This window comes from Portunus trituberculatus, chromosome 11 (assembly GCF_017591435.1).
Source record: "Portunus trituberculatus isolate SZX2019 chromosome 11, ASM1759143v1, whole genome shotgun sequence".
NCBI classification, from domain to species: Eukaryota; Metazoa; Arthropoda; class Malacostraca; order Decapoda; family Portunidae; genus Portunus; species Portunus trituberculatus.
Genome location: NC_059265.1, coordinates 3,187,297 through 3,209,071, shown reverse-complemented (window position 1 = coordinate 3,209,071; position 21,775 = coordinate 3,187,297). Strand labels below are relative to the sequence as shown.

Below are 21,775 nucleotides of genomic sequence, written 5' to 3'. Positions count from 1 at the left end.
CACACACACACACACAAATAAAGTGAAGTGTTGCTATATTACCGACAGTTTTCAAGGAGCACCAAGAGGCAATCAGTATGAGAAACCGTGCAAGCCTTCACCACACTGCCTAATCTTCGTCTATTAAAGGTATTTATAAGGCTATTCATTTAATGTTAGGTTTTCTTTACATATGAGAGTGAAAACAGTACGCAAATATTTTCAAGTAATGGTATAAGGAGCATAAAAGAGCAAGGCGTCTGTATTACCCTCTCATATTTGTTTCCTTCACTTACCCTCGGCCAAACATGTGTCACAAGGTAGCCACCAGTCTAACATTTCATTTAGTCTAGTCAAAATTTCTCTGTGTGGCTTAATTTTGGTTTGGTGAGATGATAAAGGCTATATATGGATGTCCCGCCGCCGGTGTTGCCTCCAGGCCGCTTCCCCCCCGACGGTCCCCTAGCCAACACCCTACACCCGCCCTCACCCACCCGTCACCAGCCAGTTGGGTCAAATACTTTTTTTCCAATATTTCCTGACGCTAATATTACGCTTCCATGGTATGTTTTTATGGTTTCTATAAATGTTTCGTAGTGTTTGAAGTGTGTTCCGCGCCTGTGCTGGGTAAATATGTGGCGTTTAGTGGTGTTTTATGGCGTATGTTAAAGGCTTTTAACGCTCAAAATTTCCCACTTGGAGTTTTGAGCTTTTTCATTTCAAGGTATAAGTGGGCCTTTATGGTAGCAAAAGTGCCTGTCCTCTTTTAAGTGTGAAATCAATCTATTGAGTGAAATATGTGGACTTTGAAATGGTGTTTGGTGCTGTTGTAAAAAGCTCTTATTTTTCTTTATTTTATTTGCTCACGTTTCTGCTTCTCGGTCTAACACGCTGTAGAATGCCCTAAAAGAAAGCTCAGACTCCCTGAAATGTGATAAAATACACGCCAAGTGAAAATGGCTTGACTTTACAGGACGTTTTAAGAGATTTATGGGTTAAAATGTTTTTGTACTTTTAACGTACTTAATTTAGACCTTTTTAAAACCAGTTAAGCTGGAGATATTTTGATATTTTGAAAATTAGTTTAAGTATTTATCACGTCATAAAATAACAAGCATTTGGCCGTGGCTTCGTTTTTGTAAAAGTCATTTTGAAATGAAATGATTTACGTAATTTAGCCGAGTCAGCCCGTTCCCGTTCTCTCTCGGATGACCACAGCCCACCCAGGTAGTGGCTGGCGCCAATTTTCCAAATCCACAGTTCGTCGATATTTTGCCTAATATCTAGTGATTTCTACGTGTTTTCGTGGGTTTCTAGGTTCAGATGTTTAGATAATTGTAGCAGAAAGAGGAAGAAAGTTGAAATAAAGGAGGATAAAGAGGAAGAGAGGAGAAATGGAGGAGGAAGAGGAGCAGCAGCAAAGCCATAATACTTAAGTCACCCTCCTTTTCCTAAATATTTTGCCTAATATCTAGTGTTTTGATGTGTTTCTAGGCTCAGACGTGTGGATGGAAGGAGGAGGAGGAAGAAGAAGGAGTAATAATGGAGAAGAATGAAGAAAAAATGAGAAATAAAGGTGGAATAGTAGAAGAAGCCAAGGTGTAATATTTAGGTAAGTGTATTAGTATGTTTTGAGTGTGGTTTGGGAGAACTTTGAGGATTGGTTGGTGTTCTGAGTGGGATTTGGTATTATTATGAGTGTTATAAGTGGTGGGGGGTTTAGTGGTCTTTTGGGTGTGTGTGGGGGATATTTAATTAAATATTGGGTGTTTCTAGTGAGTTTGGAGGTATTTTAACCTGTTCTGTGTTTTCTTAGTGTGTTCTGGAATGTTATTGAGATTTTAAGAGGGTTTGGGTATGTGTGGTTTGTCGTGGGTGTGTGTAAGAGTGAATTGGGCCTATACAAGGATTTTTGAGTATGTTTTGAGGCCCTCAACAGGCTAGCTCAGTGTCAGTGGGCCCTTATAACAAGTGTCCTTTATCATTGATTACCCGCTTCGTTCCCAGGTGACGACAGGCAGAATGAGGTGGACGTGGCGGAGGCTGTGGGCGGTCAATTCACGGCGCAGATTACCTACACCTTGCACCACACTGACTGCCCGCCGCTGTTCACTAAAGTCGGGCAAGCCTGTGTCTCCGTGTTCTGCCCTGGATATAGGAGTAAAGGAAATTGTGGTTTTTGGTGTTGTTGTTGTTGTTTTTCTGTTAAGATTTGTTTCTCTCTCTCTCTCTCTCTCTCTCTCTCTCTCTCTCTCTCTCTCTCTCTCTCTCTCTCTCTCTCTCTCTCTCTCTCTCTCTCTCTCTCTCTCTCTCTCTCTCTAGTGTAATTCGTCGCATTGTACCACACGGGCTGGGATTTTCATTGAAGGAAAACTCTCTTCCAAGTCAATTTTACATATATTTCAAATATAGTAAAGTACATTCGAACAAAAAACGATGAAAGAGACGTGGCACTGTGAACCAACAACAGAGAAACACGAGAGGTACCCTTAACACTCTCTCCTCACTTGAATACACCACTTAACTCCACATAATGACACCCTCGATTATATTACCACGTAACTCCGCTGCCCTGATCACATTACCCACCTGATCAGAGACCCTCGCTCAACATGACGCGTCCACACCCCACCAATGTCCGAGTAGAGAGTGCCACGCTCTTCACCGAGATCGCGTCCTTTCCTGCCCCCCACTCAAATCTACTGCCCCGCGTGTCAATTCACACAATGTTAAATACCCTGCATTCCTTACTCTATTTCTCCTTATACATGTTGTAGTACACTTCATGCTAACACTAATATTTCTACCATGCACAACATTCCAAAATCCCTACTCATAAAGTTCCTCCGCTCGTATTAATTATGGGCTTGGTACTGCAGTTTTCCTCCTTAGGCCTACAGAGCCACCCATGCAAACCCGATCCACCTTGGCTCTCCTTAACATACCATACTTATCGTTACATCATCCACAATCCCTTCCCCAACCTTGTGTACCACAAGACAACAGGCATTGAGGAGGACGCCATTTCAATATTATTCCATTTCTTGTTCCAGGATTCAGTTCTACTAACGCCAAAGAAGTGAGGCAAGTTTTTGGAGTGAGCGTGCATGACATACAATAGACACCAGACTGCTACTACTGCCGGTGTTGCCAAAGGAACAAGAGGAGAAAAAAAAGGAAGGGGGTGATTCTTGGAGACGTACCAATGAAGTTCTGAAGGTTGGCCACAGATCTTCATCACTGGTGTAGTGTATTTCATTGACCATTTGTAGATTGGGTGGATAAATTTGTAGAATTTGTAGACAGTTGTAGATATGTAGCGGGTAAGGTTTTTTGCAATGCCATATCTATAGCAGCAGAAAACAGTAATATTTAGAAGTTATGGATAGGATTGTAATAGGAGTGTACAGTGTATATATGTATATAGTATTTAAGAAAGGAGAGTGTAGACTAAGAGAAGAAGGTAACCTCTTGGGTCACGATTCCTCTGCTCATCACTCATCCTTGCTGTCACCCATCATGATCGTTTATGGCTTAAGGATCAAATGACCAACGTGTTCACTCCATGCTGGAATTCACCATGCATGGAGAAACATTTAGTGAATGAAGATACGGTTCCTTGTTAGGAGACGCCATCTTCTTAGTGAGGAGTGTATTGAGCATGCTGGCTAGTCACACATCAACGGCTAGCTGTGCGTCGCGGAGGATGATGACACGTTGTGTCTTTCTGCCAGGCCATGGCAGTAAATTAGTACCAAGTAGTAGTTGTTAAGGGTAGTAGTAGTAGTAGTAGTAGTAGTAGTGCTTCTCACTCACAGTATTGCAAGGTGTGATGTAGACGTGGCTGTGTCTGTAGTGATCACAACAACCTGTTCCTTCTTGTATGTCTCGAAGAAAGATCATTAAGTGTCTTTTTTTGTTTTCTGTTGTGAAGCACAAAGGTATTGTTACGCGTTTCCCAAGATGATGTTTTGTGAGTCTTTCAATGCAATACTTAATTTAAGTGTCTGGCCAATGTCTTGTAACGTGGTGCAGTTGTTGTTACTTGTATTTATTTTTTATACCTATTGATATGACGATACCTTGTGAATGATACTCCTATATATTTCTAATGGCAACACAATATCTCTTGATATAATAAAATGCATAATGTATCGACTTGTTTTCCTATCAGTTGAAAGAGATGCAAAACAATATCTGGTTTGCAAGTGAAGCGAAATTAGTCAACAATTTGTTGAATGGCACCACAGCGTCTGAGGTGATATGGTGCCACAATATAGTTGCATGGAAATATTCGTAGTAATGTGTAAACTGACACACTCCCGTCCATGATGGCGAAGGTGGTTAGGTGTGGGTGTTGGCGGTGCTAGTGGAGATATTTACATGCTTGTGTGTATATAGATAGATAGATAAGTTGGTAATTTGATAGGTTCATTCATAGGGAAATGGACAACATTTCGATGGTGTATACACTGCTACAACAATAAACTTATCAATCAATCAATTAATTATCAATCGGATTTAAAAGGCCAGTGATGAGAGGGTGGCGAGCGAGGCTCTTGAGACGAGTTTGCTCTGCGTCACTGGGAGGGATAAACGGTCCTTATTAGAGTCAACGGGGCCTTATACTGATTAGCCTATGTGTAAGTCAAGTCACTTACTTCGTCTAGGAACATTAGTAGCATGTACAACAATGATTTAGCGACCTTTTAGCGGCTTTTCAAGGTGGATCTGGTGAGTTAGAATATTTCCATTTGGCAACTGCCCACCACCACCTCCACCAACACAATCAGTGACCAGACGTCTATTTCATCACCAGACACGAGACCTGGGAACACGGTGACCGCCCCGCTTGCCCCACCTAGTCCACCAGCTCCACCTGCTCAGTAAAAGGGTGAGTGTATTAATAGAGTGGAGGGCAGGAACATGATGGGACGGTAATGGGGCAGATAATTGACTAGAAAGCTGTATAATAATGCATTGAAGGGGTGACGTGACGTGTGGGAGTGAGTGTATGTGAAAGGTAGTTATTAATGGTGCCACAGTGTCATTAGTGATGGGACGGTGATGGGACAGTGACGGGATGGACAGGCTGTACTAGGAAGGTTTCACATGTGGACAATTAGCTGGTGGAGGGTAGTTAAGGTAGTTAATTATGCGTATGGTAGTTATAATGCGTGGGGAGGGTGATTGTGTACTGTAGGTGTTATTACACGTCCACACCGTCGAGCTTTTCTTGGCAAGCTGTGTGTGTGTGTGTGTGTGTGTGTGTGTGTGTGTGTGTGCGACACACATTTAACACAGCAGGGAGTGGAAATGTAACACAGACTAGATGGGAGAGAATAGCGAATAATAAAGATGACGCAGAAGTATGGAGAGCTATAAACTGGGCAGGTGAATTTAAATCTGATGAGAACCTTACTAAACCATTTGATCAAGAATTTAAAACATATATAGAGAGTACCCAGAACTCTCAAAATATACCGATGTCTTGGGATGATTTCAGTAGTCAGGTCACTATACCGGTGTTAGACGAACCGATAAGTGTACATATGTGAGACAGAATGTGAGGCCAGAAATATGAAAGCAAACAAAGCCTGCGGCCCAGATGGTCTTACGCCTGGGATATTGAAGATGTTACCTGGCCCCTGGTTACTTGCTCTCACAGCTATATTTAATAATATGTTTAGTGGAGGATTTACCCTGCTGCCTGGACACGTGGTAAGATGTTCAATATCTATAAGAAAGGAGACAGAGCGAATCCGAAAAACTATAGAGGGATAAGTGTCATTAACAGTTGTGCGAAACTCTATGATCTGATTTTGTGCTCAAGATTAAAACAATGGTTCACACCATATCGAGAACAAGCCGGGGCTCAAGAGATACGAGGATGCGTGGAGCATATTGTGACTCTTCGCATCCTGTGTGATCTCGCAAGGCGAAAAAAGTATAAATTTTATGTGACTTTCGTGAATTTTTCCCAAGCATACGACCTCGTGCCTCGCCAAGTACTGTTCCGCGTACTGAAACGTTTGGGGTGCGGCGCGGTGAAGCTGGCGGCGCTGCATGTACGCCGTGAATGAGAAAGTGGTGGGAGCAGCATTGGTTGTGGTGACGCTTGGTGTGCGCCAGGGGGTCACCCACCTCATGCTTGCTTTTCATGATTTTTGTTGATGATCTTATTAAGATGTTAAAAGAAGGGGCGGGAGTTGATGGTTTCATATCCTGGCTTCACGTTCCTGTCCTAATGGATGATACTGTCCTGATTGCTACTACAAGAGAAAACATGATTAGAAAACTTACGATTTTAAAGCAGTATTGTAATGAATATGGTATGAAAGTAAACAACACAAAAACAAAATTCTTTGTGGTAAATGGAAGTGAGGTGGAGAAGGAGGAGGCCCTCCGTGTGGATGACTTAGTGGTGGAGTGGTGCGATAAATATGTTTATCTTGGATCACCTTTCACTGGTGATGGCTCCGTCTCATCCGTTGCCCGAGCACACGCAACAACAAAGATTCCACACGTCCTAAATATGTATCCTTTTTGAAGAAAAATAATGACATTCCTTTCTTTGTGAAAAGACGTTTGTTAGACGCGGCGCTCATGTCAGCATTGCTATATGGCTGCGAGTCTTGGCTGACTGCCGACCTTAAACCTATAACGAGCCTTTATAACCGCTGTATGAAAGAGCTCCTGATTGTTAGAAGATCTACTTGCAACGAAGTCTACTATATAGAGGATGGGTACCCATCTCTTCGACAATGTGTAAAGAATAAACAACACAAATTTTTCCGGAAGATGTGGCAACAAAGATCCGATATGGTAGACGACCCTCTCATATTTGTCGTAAACCTAACACTTAACAGCAATTCACCAACATCAAGTCTCATACGCCAGTATATAATGACTGATGTGGGAGACATCCAAGATGACATTACCTCAAGTTTGAAAGACAGCGACTCGTCTCGACGCAAAACTTATATTGAACTAAATCCTAGCCTTACTATCCATAGTATATACAACACACGACATACAATAAACGAGATACATAGGATATCGTCTGTTTCTCACTGTTTTGTGTGGGTCTGTGTGTGTGTGTGTGTGTGTGTCTGTCTGTCTGTCTGTCTCTGTCAGTGTGTGTGTGTGAGTTTCACTGTTTGATCTGCTGCAGTCTCTGACGAGACAGCCAGACGTTACCCTACGGAACGAGCTCAGAGCTCAATATTTCCAATCTTCGGATAGGCCTGAGACCAGGCACACACCACACACTGGGACAATAAGGTCACAACTCCTCGATTTACATCCCGTACCTACTCACTGCTAGGTGAACAGGGGCTACACGTGAAAGGAGACACACCTAAATATCTCCACCCGGCCGAGGAATCGAACCCCGGTCCTCTGGCTTGTGAAGCCAGCGCTCTAACCATTGAGCTACCGGGTGTGTGTGTGTGTGTGTGTGTGTGTCTGTCTGTCTGTCTGTCTGTCTGTCTGTCTGTCTGTCTGTGTGTGTGTGTGTGTCTGTGTGTCTGTCTGTCTGTCTGTCTGTCTGTCTGTCTGTCTGTCTGTCTCTCTGTCTCTCTCTCTCTCTCTCTCTCTCTCTCTCTCTCTCTCTCTCTCTCTCTCTCTCTCTCTCTCTCTCTCTCTCTCTCTCTCTCTCTCTCTCTCTCTCTCTCTCTCTCTCTCTCTCTCTTCTCTCTCTCTCTTCTTATCTTCCTCTTTCTTCTTGTCACTTACTTCCTCCTCCTCCTCCTCCTCCTCCTCCTCCTCCTCCTCCTCCTCCTCCTCCTCCTCCTCCTCCTCCTCCTCCTTCTTTCCCAAACTGTTCTTCTTTTTTTTTTTTTTTCCTTTTCGTCTTTATTGTTTCATAATTTTTTTCTCCTTTTTTTTTTTTATTTTTTATCTTTCTTTAAAATTTCTTTTTTTTTTTCTTTTCACAGTTTATTTTCTTGTTTATTCTTTTATTTTTTCCTCCTCCTCCTCCTCCAGTTTTTCCTTCTTTTCCTTGACTTTTTCTCCTCCTCTCTTTTTTCTTCCTCCATTTTCCTCCTCCTCCTTTTTTCTCCTCCTCTTTTTTTTCTCCTACTTCTCCCATATTCCTCCTCCTCCTTAATTTTGTCCTCCTCCTCCTCCCTTTTTCGTCCTTGTTCATTTTCCTCTTCATTTTTTCCTCCTCCTCTTCCTTTTTTTCCTCCTCCTCCCATTTTCCTTTTTCCTCTCTTTCTTCCTTTTCCCTAATTTTTTCCTTTTCCTCCTCCCTTTTCCCTCCTCCTCCTTTTCCTCCTTGTCTTACTTTTTTTACCTCTGTCTTCTTTCCTCCTTGTCCTCCATATATTCCTCCTTATCTTTCCTTTTCCTCCTCCTCCTCCTCTTCCTCCTTTTTCCTCTTGTCTCTTTTTTCCTCCTTTTTCTTCCATCTTCCTCTTCCTCTTCCTGTTTCTTCCTCTTCCTCCTCCTTTTTTCCTCATTGACCTCCATTTTTCCTCCTTTATCCTCCCATTTATCCTTCTCCTTCTCCTTTTCCTCCTCCTCTTCCTTTTTTCATTCCTCCTCCTATTCCTCCGTTTTGATCTTTTTCCTTCGTTTTCCTTTAGATGTACTCTCTCTCTCTCTCTCTCTCTCTCTCTCTCTCTCTCTCTCTCTCTCTCTCTCTCTCTCTCTCTCTGTGTGTGTGTGTGTGTGTGTGTGTGTGTGTGTGTGTGTGTTCAGGTACAGCCTAGTTCAGTATTCTGAAACGCTTTGTTCTCTCACCACCACTGCTTTCCAAAGGCTCCTCTTGAAAATACTCGTTTTACTAACACCATTTGGTAATGCTTAATATGACCAAAAATTAGCGGAAGGTGTCTTGTACACAGTGTCAAAGTACCATTCCGATCAATTCATTAGTTTGAAAGATATTCGCGAAAAACAATGAAGATGGAAACCGAGAGAAATGGACAGGCTGACGACCCACTGATGTATGCCATGCAAGTAATTACCCAAGCTAACACCGCGGTAAGCACTATAATAAGACACTTTTGTGCCACCAACGTGCCCACTGTGCAGGACCTCGTACACAGAGTACACGGGCGCATCGCTGCGTCTACCGGGTCGAGATGCATCGTGTACCGTACTGTTACCCCACTTCCGCAATCCACGGTGTGTATAGTGATAAATGCGTAATAATGTACTGATAACATAATCAAACCTAATCTAACTTAACCCAACCAAAACCTAAAGTAACCTAGCCTAACCTAACATAATCACACCTAACCTAACTTAACCCAAGCCTAACCTAAATGAAACCTAACCTAACGTAACCAAACAAACCTAACCTAACCAAACCAAACCAAACCAAACCTAACCTAACTGCACTAACCAAAACCTAACCCAACCCAACCTAACCTGACTGCAATAGTTAAGATATATATATTGGAAGTCATTACCTTATTGGAATGTAAGAAGCGCCTGTGCACCTCCAAGTCTTTTCTCTTAGTTTAAAGGGATTGTGGCACTTGAGGCACTCCACTGCATTAGGAAAAACACTGTGGTCCCTTAGGAATTCTATGCTTTTTTCGTCATTTAATAAAATCTGGTGAATAGCAAGGAAGTGGTGCATGCTAAACCCTACACACGGTGACATCTTCCTAAGACTGATTTATTTCAAATTGAACTGCTTCTCTTGTCACACGTTTAAATACAACACGATGATTGGCAGAATAAACTTTTTTTTTTATTGGTTATTAGTTTCACGTGTAAACAAAAGAACCAGTTGCCATCGTAATATATCGCGCTTGCACAGATAATGTAAAACACACATGATCACGCACACCAAAACGGCATTCCTCAGTGCCTGCCTGCCCATTGCACATGGTGGGGCGTTGCCTCCTGCCATTGACATAGCAGTGAGTTAATCTTAAAATAAGTTGATAAATAACAATTTTTGACGGGTACGTTTGGGTTCAAATTAATCAAAAGAACAAGGTGTTTAAGGTGAGAAGGGTAATGAAAGCCAACTTTGCTGTTCGTGTTAAAGTAAAATAATACCTTTATATGTGCTGAGAAGTAAGAGGTGGCTGCAGTGCTGGGGATGGGTGGTGTTATTGCATGGATATAAAATGCAAGCCAAGGTTGCAATCAGAGCAGCAACCTTCCATAGCAGTTGCAGAGTAGGAATTGAGCCACCTATACCCATGGATGAATGGGCAAAGAAAGTATATCTAACTTTAATTAAATGACACAAATGCTTGTCCAAGCAAGATGCATATTAAAATTGCCATGTATGTGCAAGTAATGTAAGTGGCATATAAAAGATTAAAACTGTCAGGATCCCCCAAAGTGGAGGTGCCTCTGGCATTTTGCTTCTACCAGATCTGGGGACCTGAGGAGGTATTATGCCGATTTTTCCTTGGAATGATTACTGTTTCCGTGTCAGAGACCCATCTCTGTTTGCTGAATGTATAACAGAGGTGACAGTGTCTGGCATGGAGGTGTACATTCCTCATTCTTTTCTCAACCTAAACTTTCTAAACCTTGGTTTAACACAGCCTGTTCTCGTGCTGTACATGATAGAATGGGTGCCCAAAAAGGTATTTGAGCCTTCCATCTCCTGAATCTCATGCACTTTATATTTCTGCCCAGAATCATGCCAAGTTTGTTCTTCAACTTGCCAAACACTTTTTCATAAATAGGCAACGTCAAAATCTTTCAAATTCCAACTCCCCTCGTGACTTATAGTCAAAAACATCTCCAACCAATAACTAAAGCTGAACTCTTCTCTCAAACCTTTGCTAAAGATTCTGCTGTGGATGATTCTGACTATTTCACGTCTTCAATCAAAATTCTTTGTATTGATGTTTTTCATGCCCTCTCTGGCCTAAAGCCTCGGAAGGCTTATGGATCTGATGGGGTCCCTCCTATTGTTCTCAAAAACTGTGCTTCCGTGCTTGCACCTTGCCTGGCCAAACTCTTTCAGCTATGTCTATTGACTTGTACCTTTCCTTCTTGCTGGAAGTTTGCTTACATTCAGCCTGTTCCTAAAAAGGGTGACCATTGTAATCCCTCAAACTACCGTCTTATAGCTCTAATCTCTTACCTGTCTAAAGTTTTTGAGTCCATCCTCAATAGGAAGATTCTTAAACATCTGTCACTTCACAATCTTCTTTGATTGCCAGTATGGCTTCCGTCAAGGTTGCTCTGCTGGTAATCTTCTGGCATCTCTTACTGAGTCTTGGTCATCCTGTTTTAGAGATTTTGGTGAAACTTTTGCTGTCGCATTAGACATATCAAAGCTTTTGATAGAGTCTGGCACAGAGCTTTAATTTCAAAACTACTCTCTTATGGTTTCTATTAGATATGTACCGATACCAAAATTTTGGCCTATTCCGATACCGATACCACCTAATTGGGCCGATACCAATAACACCGATACCGATACTACTACTTATAGTGATTACTGCACTGGACACCAGGATGAGTTGGTGGACGGCGAGCGTTATCAGATGGGAGGCTTTGTTTTGGGAGATGCTGTAAGTCCTTCTGAGAACGTTTGTGAAATAGGAGCAATCCTAGAAGCTTTTTGAAGCCATTTGCAAAGGTAAATTACTCAGTAATTGGAATGAATATCTTCTCAGTCTTTTGATTCTTGTCAGTTATTTTAAATTCTTACTCCTTACTCCTTTAGCGACCATTTGGTTTTGTGCATTTTCATTATTAATTTTATTGACGATATTTTGATATTAATTCATTAGACATTAGTAGACCAATTCAGAAAAATGAGCTTTCACCTAATCTTTTCAATTAAATAGAAAAACGTTTAGTTTATTCTAAATTTCTAGTGTATTGCTATGATCTTAAATAATTAATATGCAACAAATTATACACAATGCACATGATTACAAAACAGAATCGTTACTTTCTTAGTTATGGAATTTTTACATCCTTAGGTTAACACAAGTAACTCAAAAATTAAACTTGCATTAAAATTAATATACATATATAATTCAAGCTTCCACCTATTCCAGTATGATATCTTGGAAAAGGCTAGCACTAGCACTGTTAATTATAAATCAAATAAGAATATGCTGTTATTTACAATAATGCAAATGCCTATATATATATATATATATATATATATATATATATATATATATATATATATATATATATATATATATATATATATATATATATATATATATATATATATATATATATATATATATATATATATATATATATATATATATATATATATATATATATATATATATATATATATATATATATATATATATATATATATATATATATATATATATATATATATATATATATATATATATATATATATATATATATATATATATATATATATATATATATATATATATATATATATATATATATATATATATATATATATATATATATATATATATATATATATATATATATATATATATATATATATATATATATATATATATATATATATATATATATATATATATATATATATATATATATATATATATATATATATATATATATATATATATATATATATATATATATATATATATATATATATATATATATATATATATATATATATATATATATATATATATATATATATATATATATATATATATATATATATATATATATATATATATATATATATATATATATATATATATATATATATATATATATACCAAATCATTTTGTTGGATTCTCAATATCTGAAGTTTGACATTCTTAGATTATAGTTAAAAAACATAAGCTTTTTACCTGTGTGAACTTTTTTTTGTGTGTGGGTGGAGGAGCAGCGTCTGACTGAGAGACAGTGAGAATGCGTGGTAACTCATGACCAACCATGTGACAGGATGCCGGAGTTCAGCCTATACGCGTTTCATACATGTACAATTTAGAGGTTGTGGCTTATTACCACAGAAAACATTATTCTATGACATACGGTAATCACCACGGAAACTTAATACGCCGTATTATATTAATTTGGTATCATCAATATTTTATATCGAATATATCACTAAGTAGTAAATTCCTTTTAGGTATCGGAAGTATCGGCATAAAATAAGCCGATACCGATACCCAAAAAATGGGCCGATACTGCCGATTTCGATACCGATACCGATGCATCGGTACATCTCTAGTTTCTATCCTTCTCTCTGTAACTTTTTCTCAAGTTTCTTTTCAAACTGCTTTATTGCAGCTGTGAGAGACAGCCATTGTTCTTCTAAATATATTAATAATTGTGTTCCTAAGGGTTCTATCCTATCACCCACTCTCTTTCTATTATTCATTAATGACCTTAACCAAACTTCTTGCCCTATCCACTCGTATATTGATGATGCCACCCTACACTGTTCCATGTCCTTTCAGAGACAACCAACCCTTCAGGAAGTCAACAGATCATGCATGGATGCCACAGAATGCCTGACTTCTAATCTCTAAGATTTGGGCAGAGAAAACTTAATAGTTTTTAATCCCTCAAAAACTCAATTCCTCCATCTATCAACTCGACACAGCCTCCCATATAACTATTATAACTATCCCCTCTTCTTCAATGACACTCAACTATCTCCTTCCACATTGAATATCTGTGGTCTTTTCTTTGCTCATAATCTTAACTGGAAACTTCACATATCATCTCTTGCTAAAACAGCTTCTGTGAAGTTAGGCATTCTGCAGCGTCTCCACCAGTTTTTCTCGCCTCTCCAACTGCTGACTCTGTACAAGGGCCTTATCCACCCGTGTATGGAGTACTTTTCACATGTGTGGGGGGGTTCCACTCATATAGCTTTATTAGATAGTGTGGAATCAAAAGCTTTTTATCTCATCAACTCCCCTTCTCTGAGTGACATTCTTCAGCCTCTTTCTCACTGCCAAAATGTTGCATCCCTTTCTATCTTTTATTGCTATTTTCATTTTCATAACTGCTCTATTGATCTTCCTAACTGCATGCCTCCCATCCTCCTGCAGCCTTGCTGCACAAGGCTTCTTCCTCTCATCCCTATTCTGTCAAGCCCACTAATACAAGAGTTAACCAGTATTCTCAATCATTCATACCTTTCATTGGTAAACTTTGGAACTCCCTACCTGCTTCTGTATTTCCATTTTCCTATGACTTGACTTCTTTTAAGAGAGAGGTGTCAAGACATTTGTCTTAGCTTTTTGAGTAATTTTTGAAATCTTTTAGGGAAACTGCTTCCAGTGCCCCTATTTTTCTATTATTTGGTTGCCCTTGGCAGTTTTCCCTCTTGCATAAAAAGAAAAAAAAACTTTCTTTTTAATTGAATGTGACATCCTTAGAGTATAATTCATTAGATTGTCATTCAAAATATGAGCTTTCTTGAAAAGTTTTCTGTTAAACAGAGAAGATAGAGCCATGCACACTCCCTTCCCATGCCAAGTAACTCCCAGCAAGAGGCATCAAAATGCTGCAACCATGAGTTCTGTGGACATCCCCTTGGCCTCCTCCATGCTGGATTATCCCTTTCGGAGATAACCCGATATGCAGGATCAGCTTCTGGGTACTGATCACAGTTCCCTGCAAGCCTGGCAGTGCAACTCTCCTCAATACTGTCCAGCATCTCTATCAAGGTGAAGCCACTCTGTGACCTTGGGCGCTCCTTAACGTATTCCTTGGCAGCCTCAAGAGTTTCACATTTGAAGGTATCCCCATAGCTCTACCGGGTCCTCAATGGTGTTGAGCACTCCAAACTGAATGGAGACTGTCACTGCATACTCCTGGGCACATGTCAAGTCCTTCAGTTTCTCAAGATGAAACACAGTGTGGTCACATCTTGGAAGCTTTCTGGACTTGACGTGCAGCTTGAGTGTAGCAGCAACAAGCCTGTGATCAGTCGCAAAGAACTCGGCACTCCAAAAAAAACCTGCAGTTCTGAAGGATCCTCCAATGATTACTTGCAAGGATATGGTCGATCTCCTTCGCTACCCCTCCGGCATTGCTATACCAAGTCCATCAGTGCAGCTCTGGTCTCTGTTACCAAGAACCTGCAATTCTCAACCTTCTGGATCTTGCAAGATTCAGAAGGAAAGAGCTATTGTTGTTCCTGGTACCAAAGCCATGGAGACCAACACATAGCTTGTAGCAGGCTCTCTCAGTGCCAGTGCCAGCATTAAAGTCACTCAAGGGAATAAGTGCATCACGACAGGGACACTGGTCCAGTACAGAGTCGAGTTTGGCATAGAACATCTTCTCTTAAGTTTCACACACCTCGGTAGGTGCATATACTGCAATAAGACATGAAGCCTAGACTGTGCTTCAGCCTTAGTCGTATTATACACTCATCAACTGGAGTAACCTCTATAATGGACGGCTGCATTCTGCTGGAGATGTCGATGGCTACCCCCTTGACATGGTGACTAGTGCTCATGCTGGACTAATAGTAAGTAAAACCCTTGCTATTGGTCTCACCAGTGCCAGGCCTTCTTGTCTTAAAGAGTCCCACCATATCCATCCTCAGCCCACTGAGCTCATCTGATAGATGAGGCAGTCGGTGATTCTCTGAGAGGCTCAGGACGTTCCAGGAGCCTACACGTAGAACCCTCTGAAGGTTTTCCCCGGAAATGGTCCAATGGGCAGGCACCACGTCTGCAGCCCCACCAACACCCTGAAAGTTAAAAATAGGGCGAGGGGATCCTCCCGTCCCTCTCGAGACACAGGGATCTCACAAGCTATCCCCTGCATCCATCATACAGGTAGGCTAGCCCCTCTGGTGCCTTAGCACCCGAAGGGTTGCAGAACTGGATCGGGTTTGTGGCTAGAGCCTCGCCTGCGCCTAGACCCCGACCTCTACCTCTAACTCTGATAGCGGCTGTGGACTTTTTTACAGGAAGGAGTTGCAAGCCCCCACCCTTACCAGCTAGCTCAGCCTTGGGCAAGTATACTGGTATCCCTGAGAGTAAAAACCCTGGCTGCCCAAGAAAGGACAGAAAGGGAGGCAAAGAGAGCAGAAACAGAACGAGACTGAGCTATAGGAGGTAGAGGGCGCTCACTTCTTACTTGGATAGAATCCACCCACCACCATAGTGTGCTGAGTGCATAACAATGGTGATATTGTCCAGTATGGAGATGTATATTCCTGACTCTCTCTCTCAACTAAGCCTTCCAAACCTTGGTTTATCACAGCCTGTTCTTGTGTTATACATGTTGTACAACCTTCCAGACAACCATCCCCTCTTCTTTTTCAACAATACTCTACACTTCAGTGACACTTCTGTACTGAATATCCTCAGTCTGCCCTTTATTTATTATATAAACTGGAAAATTCACATTTCATCTCTTACTAAATGGCTTCTATGAAGTTAGGCTTTCTGAGGCATCTCTGTCAGTTCTTCTCATTCCCTAATGCTAACTCTATGCAAGGCCCTTATTTGCCCATGTATAGAGTACTCTTCACATGTATGGGGAGCAGTTCTACTCACACAGTTTTATTAGATAAGTGAAATCAAAAGCTTTTCATCTTATAAATTCCTTTTCTTTGACTGACTCTCTTCAGCTACTTTCTCACCACCACAGTGTTGCATCTCTTGCTACCTTTTACTCCTCTTTTCAGCTTGCTAATTGCATGCATCCCTTACCTGCATGCCATTCTCACATAGAAAAAAAAAAAAAAAAAAAAATATATATATATATATATATATATATATATATATATATATATATATATATATATATATATATATATATATATATATATATATATATATATATATATATATATATATATATATATATATATATATATATATATATATATATATATATATATATATATATATATATATATATATATATATATATATATATATATATATATATATATATATATATATATATATATATATATATATATTTATTTATATATTTATTTATTTATATATATATATATATATATATATATATATATATATATATATATATTTATTTATTTATTTATTTATTTATTTATTTTATTTATTTGAATATATATACTACCCCCTGCCTCGCCTTTACTGCAGCATCTGAAGGTGGCAGCATCTCTTGTGTGACATCTGGAACAGCTTTGTTTGGATGTCCCATCCTAGGATTGGACACCATAGTTCAGGATTCTGCAGACTAAAGAAAGATAGAGCTGTGCCAGGATCTTCCCACTCAGGATATTGAAGTACTTTAGGTTTCTAGAAAGCATTATCCCCAAATCTCTCTCCTCTGTTATTTTGTAAAGTATTACTCCAGTGACCTGTAGTCAGTCTGCTGATTTTGGTACCCAATATCCATGCTATTACATTTGTCTGTATGAAAAACCAGAACTTCCAATTTCAGGTACCTCATGAGGGCCACAGCCATTGAGGCTCAGAAACTAAGCAAAAGGAGTCATGTGTAGTCGAGGGGGTGGGCGGCGTCGGAGAGGCTATGGGCCCAGTGGCTTCGAAGAAGCGGTAAGCCTTGTAGCTAATATATCAAGTTGTTTGAGTATTTAATCATATTATTATTATTATTATTATTATTGATGATCAAAATAATCATGTCCTGAAATAGAGATGTACCGATACCAAAATTTTGGCTGATTCCGATACTGATACTGATACCACCTAATTGGGGCGATACTGATACTACTACCGATACCGATACCACCGATACTGATACTACTACTTATAGTGATTACTGCACTGGACACCAGGATGAGTTGGTGGACGGCGAGCGTTATCAGATGGGAGGCTTTGTTTTGGGAGATGCTGTAAGTCCTTCTGAGAACGTTTGTGAAATAGGAGCAATCCTAGAAGCTTTTTGAAGCCATTTGCAAAGGTAAATTACTCAGTAATTGGAATGAATATCTTCTCAGTCTTCTGATTCTTGTCAGTTATTTTAAATTCTTACTTACTCCTTTAGCGACCATTTGGTCTTGTGCATTTTCATTATTAATTTTATTGACGATATTTTGGCGATCAAAAATATTTTAAAAATTATTAAAATTGTAAAACAGACACAAAATATTAGCAAAAGAAACTCATTTTGTTGTGTATGTTTCTCTTTAATTAAATCTGACATCCTTTGATATTAATTCATTAGACATTAGTAGACCAATTCAGAAAATGAGCTTTCACCTAATCTTTTCAATTAAATAGAAAAAGTTTAGTTTATTCTAAATTTCTAGTGTATTGCTATGATCTTAAATAATTAATATGCAACAAATTATACACAATGCACATGATTACAAAACAGAATCGTTACTTTCTTAGTTATGGAATTTTTACATCCTTAGGTTAACACAAGTAACTCAAAAATTAAACTTGCATTAAAATTAATATACATATATAATTCAAGCTTCCACCTATTCCAGTATGGTATCTTGGAAAAGGCTAGCACTAGCACTGTCAATTATAAATCAAATAAGAATATGCTGTTATTTATAATAATATATATATATATATATATATATATATATATATATACCAAATCATTTTGCTGGATTCTCAATATCTGAAGTTTGGCATTCTTAGATTATAGTTAAAAACATAAGCTTTTCACCTGTGTGAACTTTGTGTGGGTGGAGGAGCAGCGTCTGACTGAGAGACAGTGAGAATGCGTGGTGACTCATGACTGACCGTGTGACAGGATGCCGGAGTTCAGCCTATACGTGTTTCATACGCGTCCAATTTAGAGGTTGTGGCTTATTACCACAGAAAACAGTATTCTATGACATACGGTAATCACCACGGAAACTTAATACGCCGTATTATATTAATTTGGTATCATCAATATCTTATATCGAATATATCACTAAGTAATAAATTCCTTTTAGGTATCGGAAGTATCGGCATAAAATAAGCCTATACCGATACCAATACCCAAAAAATGGGCCGATACTGCCGATTCCGATACCGATACCGATGCATCGGTACATCTCTATCCTGAAATATGTATGTTAAAAAAAAAGCAAAGATGTTTGAATGAATTGATCATGACATACCTCAACTCTTGGGACACCCTGTATATACTCCTTTTCATAATTTTATCCTGTTTATTATTGCAGTTCCAAAGAATCTAGTGGGTATGTTATTTTCAAGTTTTGTAACAAATATGTTAGAGATATTACTACTGTTTGATGGAAGTATGTAACTGTTAAATTTTAAGTAGACTTCATTTTCTCAAAGAAATTTTTCATTAATAGAAAAAATTTATCACAAGTGATCAGAATCAGGAATCATAATGCTCAAGTACAAATTTTCAGGAAATGTTAAAAAAAAAAAAAATCAATTCCCACGAAGATGATTTGGTTACCAACACTCAGCTAAATTCATATGGAAATGACTGCCTCATGCCACTTTATCATACATCTTAAACTTAAGCATATTAGATTAAGAGCAATGTATCCTTGAATATAGTCTTTTCTTCATAGTGTCTTTTATTTAACAGGGTGGCTATATGGCTGCTAAGATTACCAAACTGCAGGACCAGTATAAAAATTCTGTCAGCACCAGAGAAGGGGAGGAGAATAAAGGATTGTTCCATGGAGTAGCAATATTTGTAAATGGTTACACAGGTTTGTATGGAGTGATTGCACATCAGCTTTTTGAAACCTTGTGTGAATGAGAATAGATGCCTTGAATTATAATGTATGTACATATATTCGTTTATATAGTGGTACCTTGTGATAGCAGACACTTTTGGGATGAGGGGTTGTCTGTTACTGTGAATTGTCCATTACTTAGAATGATTTGTCTATGAAACCCTTAACCCCTCCCTCCCCTTTTCCTTTTTTAGTAATTTGTTCTTTCAATAATGCAAAACAAAATATTTTTAACATTTAAACCACCTTATTCTATGCTCAATACTGAAATAGAAGAGTTCATTTAAGAAGTGTATAGTGATAAAAATGTGTCTTACCAAGAATAGGTAAATTAAAGATATAGCTTCCCATGTGGTGTAATGGCAAATTCTCATATGGTCCAGTGGCATCCTTAACAATCATTTAATGACTGTTTGAGGTGACAAAGGAGGGGAGAGAGACAAGGGATTGTCAGGGTCAGACTAAACCACCTCTACACTATTGCTACCTCTCCATTGATCACAGGCTTGTCTTCTTTCTCTAACCCTGCCCCACCTCCTTACCCTCTGTCCCTGTATTTCTTCCACTGTCTCTGTTTCTATATAAGTGGGTGTGTTTCCGATATTTGCGAAATCTTTCTAACTGAGTGCCAATACCTTGCACCTTACATATGCAGTCTCACTATAGACTGTTGTTCTGGTGCAAGCTTGATATATCGCCACCCTCACAGCCAATATAAGGCAGTAATCCTCAATGTGAACAAGTACTTCTTGGAAGAAGAGAGAGAGAGAGAGAGAGAGAGAGAGAGAGAGAGAGAGAGAGAGAGAGAGAGAGAGAGAGAGAGAGAGAGAGAGAGAGAGAGAGAGAGAGAGAGAGAGAGAGAGAGAGAGAGAGAGAGAGAGAGAGAGGGAGGGTTGGAGGTTTGGAGAAGCAGCTGTGTAGTTACTTTCCATACCATGTTGAGGATACACTTTGCTCATTATGTCATCTATAAGAAGAAAGCCTAGACCACTTCACATTAAATTACCCTCAATTAAAAGAAGAGAGAAATGAAATTCTAAACCTCCAAAGAATGCTAAATGAAGACAAAAAATCAAGTGATTGGAGAGTTTGTTTGTTTTTGTTTGTCATCCCCACACTCTCTCTCTCTCTCTCTCTCTCTCTCTCTCTCTCTCTCTCTCTCTCTCTCTAAGTATGGCAGTGTCATTTTCTCTGCTTTTTCAACAATATTCAAACTGAAATGCATTACTGTCAGTTAACACTGGCAGGTCATATTTCTAACCAGCCAGGATTGTCACCATGGTGACCCCACAGTCAAGTGATTGTGGTTCTCCACTTTATTACATGTTTTGTAAATTATAGATGAACGGAACGATTAGCAGTGTTATTTAGCATGTGGGAGTAGATAAAGATGGCCACATGGAAACTACAGTGTTATGGGAAAAAACCCTGCCATTATGGTCACAAAAGATCTGGATAGTTATGACTGGTCTGTGATTGAGTGAAATCCGTTACTGTGAAATCCATTATCACAAGGTACCACTGTATTCACATAATTGAATTAGGCTACAGGTGAGTAAATTGTAAGGTGTTGTTTGAGTCATTGCAATGAATATCATTTGGTAAATATCAAGCTTCGGTTTTAGATAGCAGACTATATCCATAAATGCTGAGGATCTAGATACTAGTGACAGGCTTATGTGCTTCTTAAAATGATAGGTACAGTCATACAGGAAAATATCCTGAGTCATAACAATAGATTTTACAAAACTTAAAACAATTCTAGTAGTTTCAATATTGCTGACAAATATGGCTGTCTGAGACATGCTGAGGAGTATGTTCTTTATCCTATTGTAAATAGAACCCTTTATTGATAAGTTCACAGTTGTCAGAAGTAGACATGGGCATGATTATAAAAAATGATTAGGATTTTATTTTGATTATGGTCTGAAATACTTTTTGGATTGTGATTAAATTATGATTACTTGTTTTTAATTTTTCTGACTTTGATTTAATTATGATTACTTGAGTTTTGCTTTTTTGATTATGCTTATAATCATATTTTGGAGTGATTATTTATAGAAAAAGCAATGCCGAAATAGGTAGCAAGTTTTATTTATTAGGTACACTTCTACATGTTTGAGCACAGTAATATGTAGAACTGTTTAAACACACACTAACTAATGAAAGAGTTTGGAAAGAGTGCTAGGAGAACAAGGTACTTATTACAT

The 21,775-nt window shown here is 38.8% G+C and overlaps 1 protein-coding gene across 3 annotated transcripts in view; it reads left to right on the top strand.

Annotated features, from left to right (window-relative positions):
• Positions 1-4,828: 4,828 nt before the first annotated feature.
• LOC123502363 (DNA repair protein REV1-like) overlaps positions 4,829-21,775 on the top strand; it is a 35,183-nt gene continuing 18,236 nt past the window's right edge. The window contains exons 1-3 of one of the 3 annotated variants that reach the window (XM_045251532.1): positions 4,829-4,873; positions 17,318-17,433; positions 19,412-19,538. In XM_045251532.1, the coding sequence (XP_045107467.1) occupies positions 17,371-17,433; positions 19,412-19,538 (190 nt within the window). In that variant the 5' untranslated portion in view covers positions 4,829-4,873; positions 17,318-17,370. The remainder of the gene's footprint in view (positions 4,874-17,317; positions 17,434-19,411; positions 19,539-21,775) is intronic. The other 2 variants (XM_045251533.1, XM_045251534.1) reach the window with 2 other exon arrangements.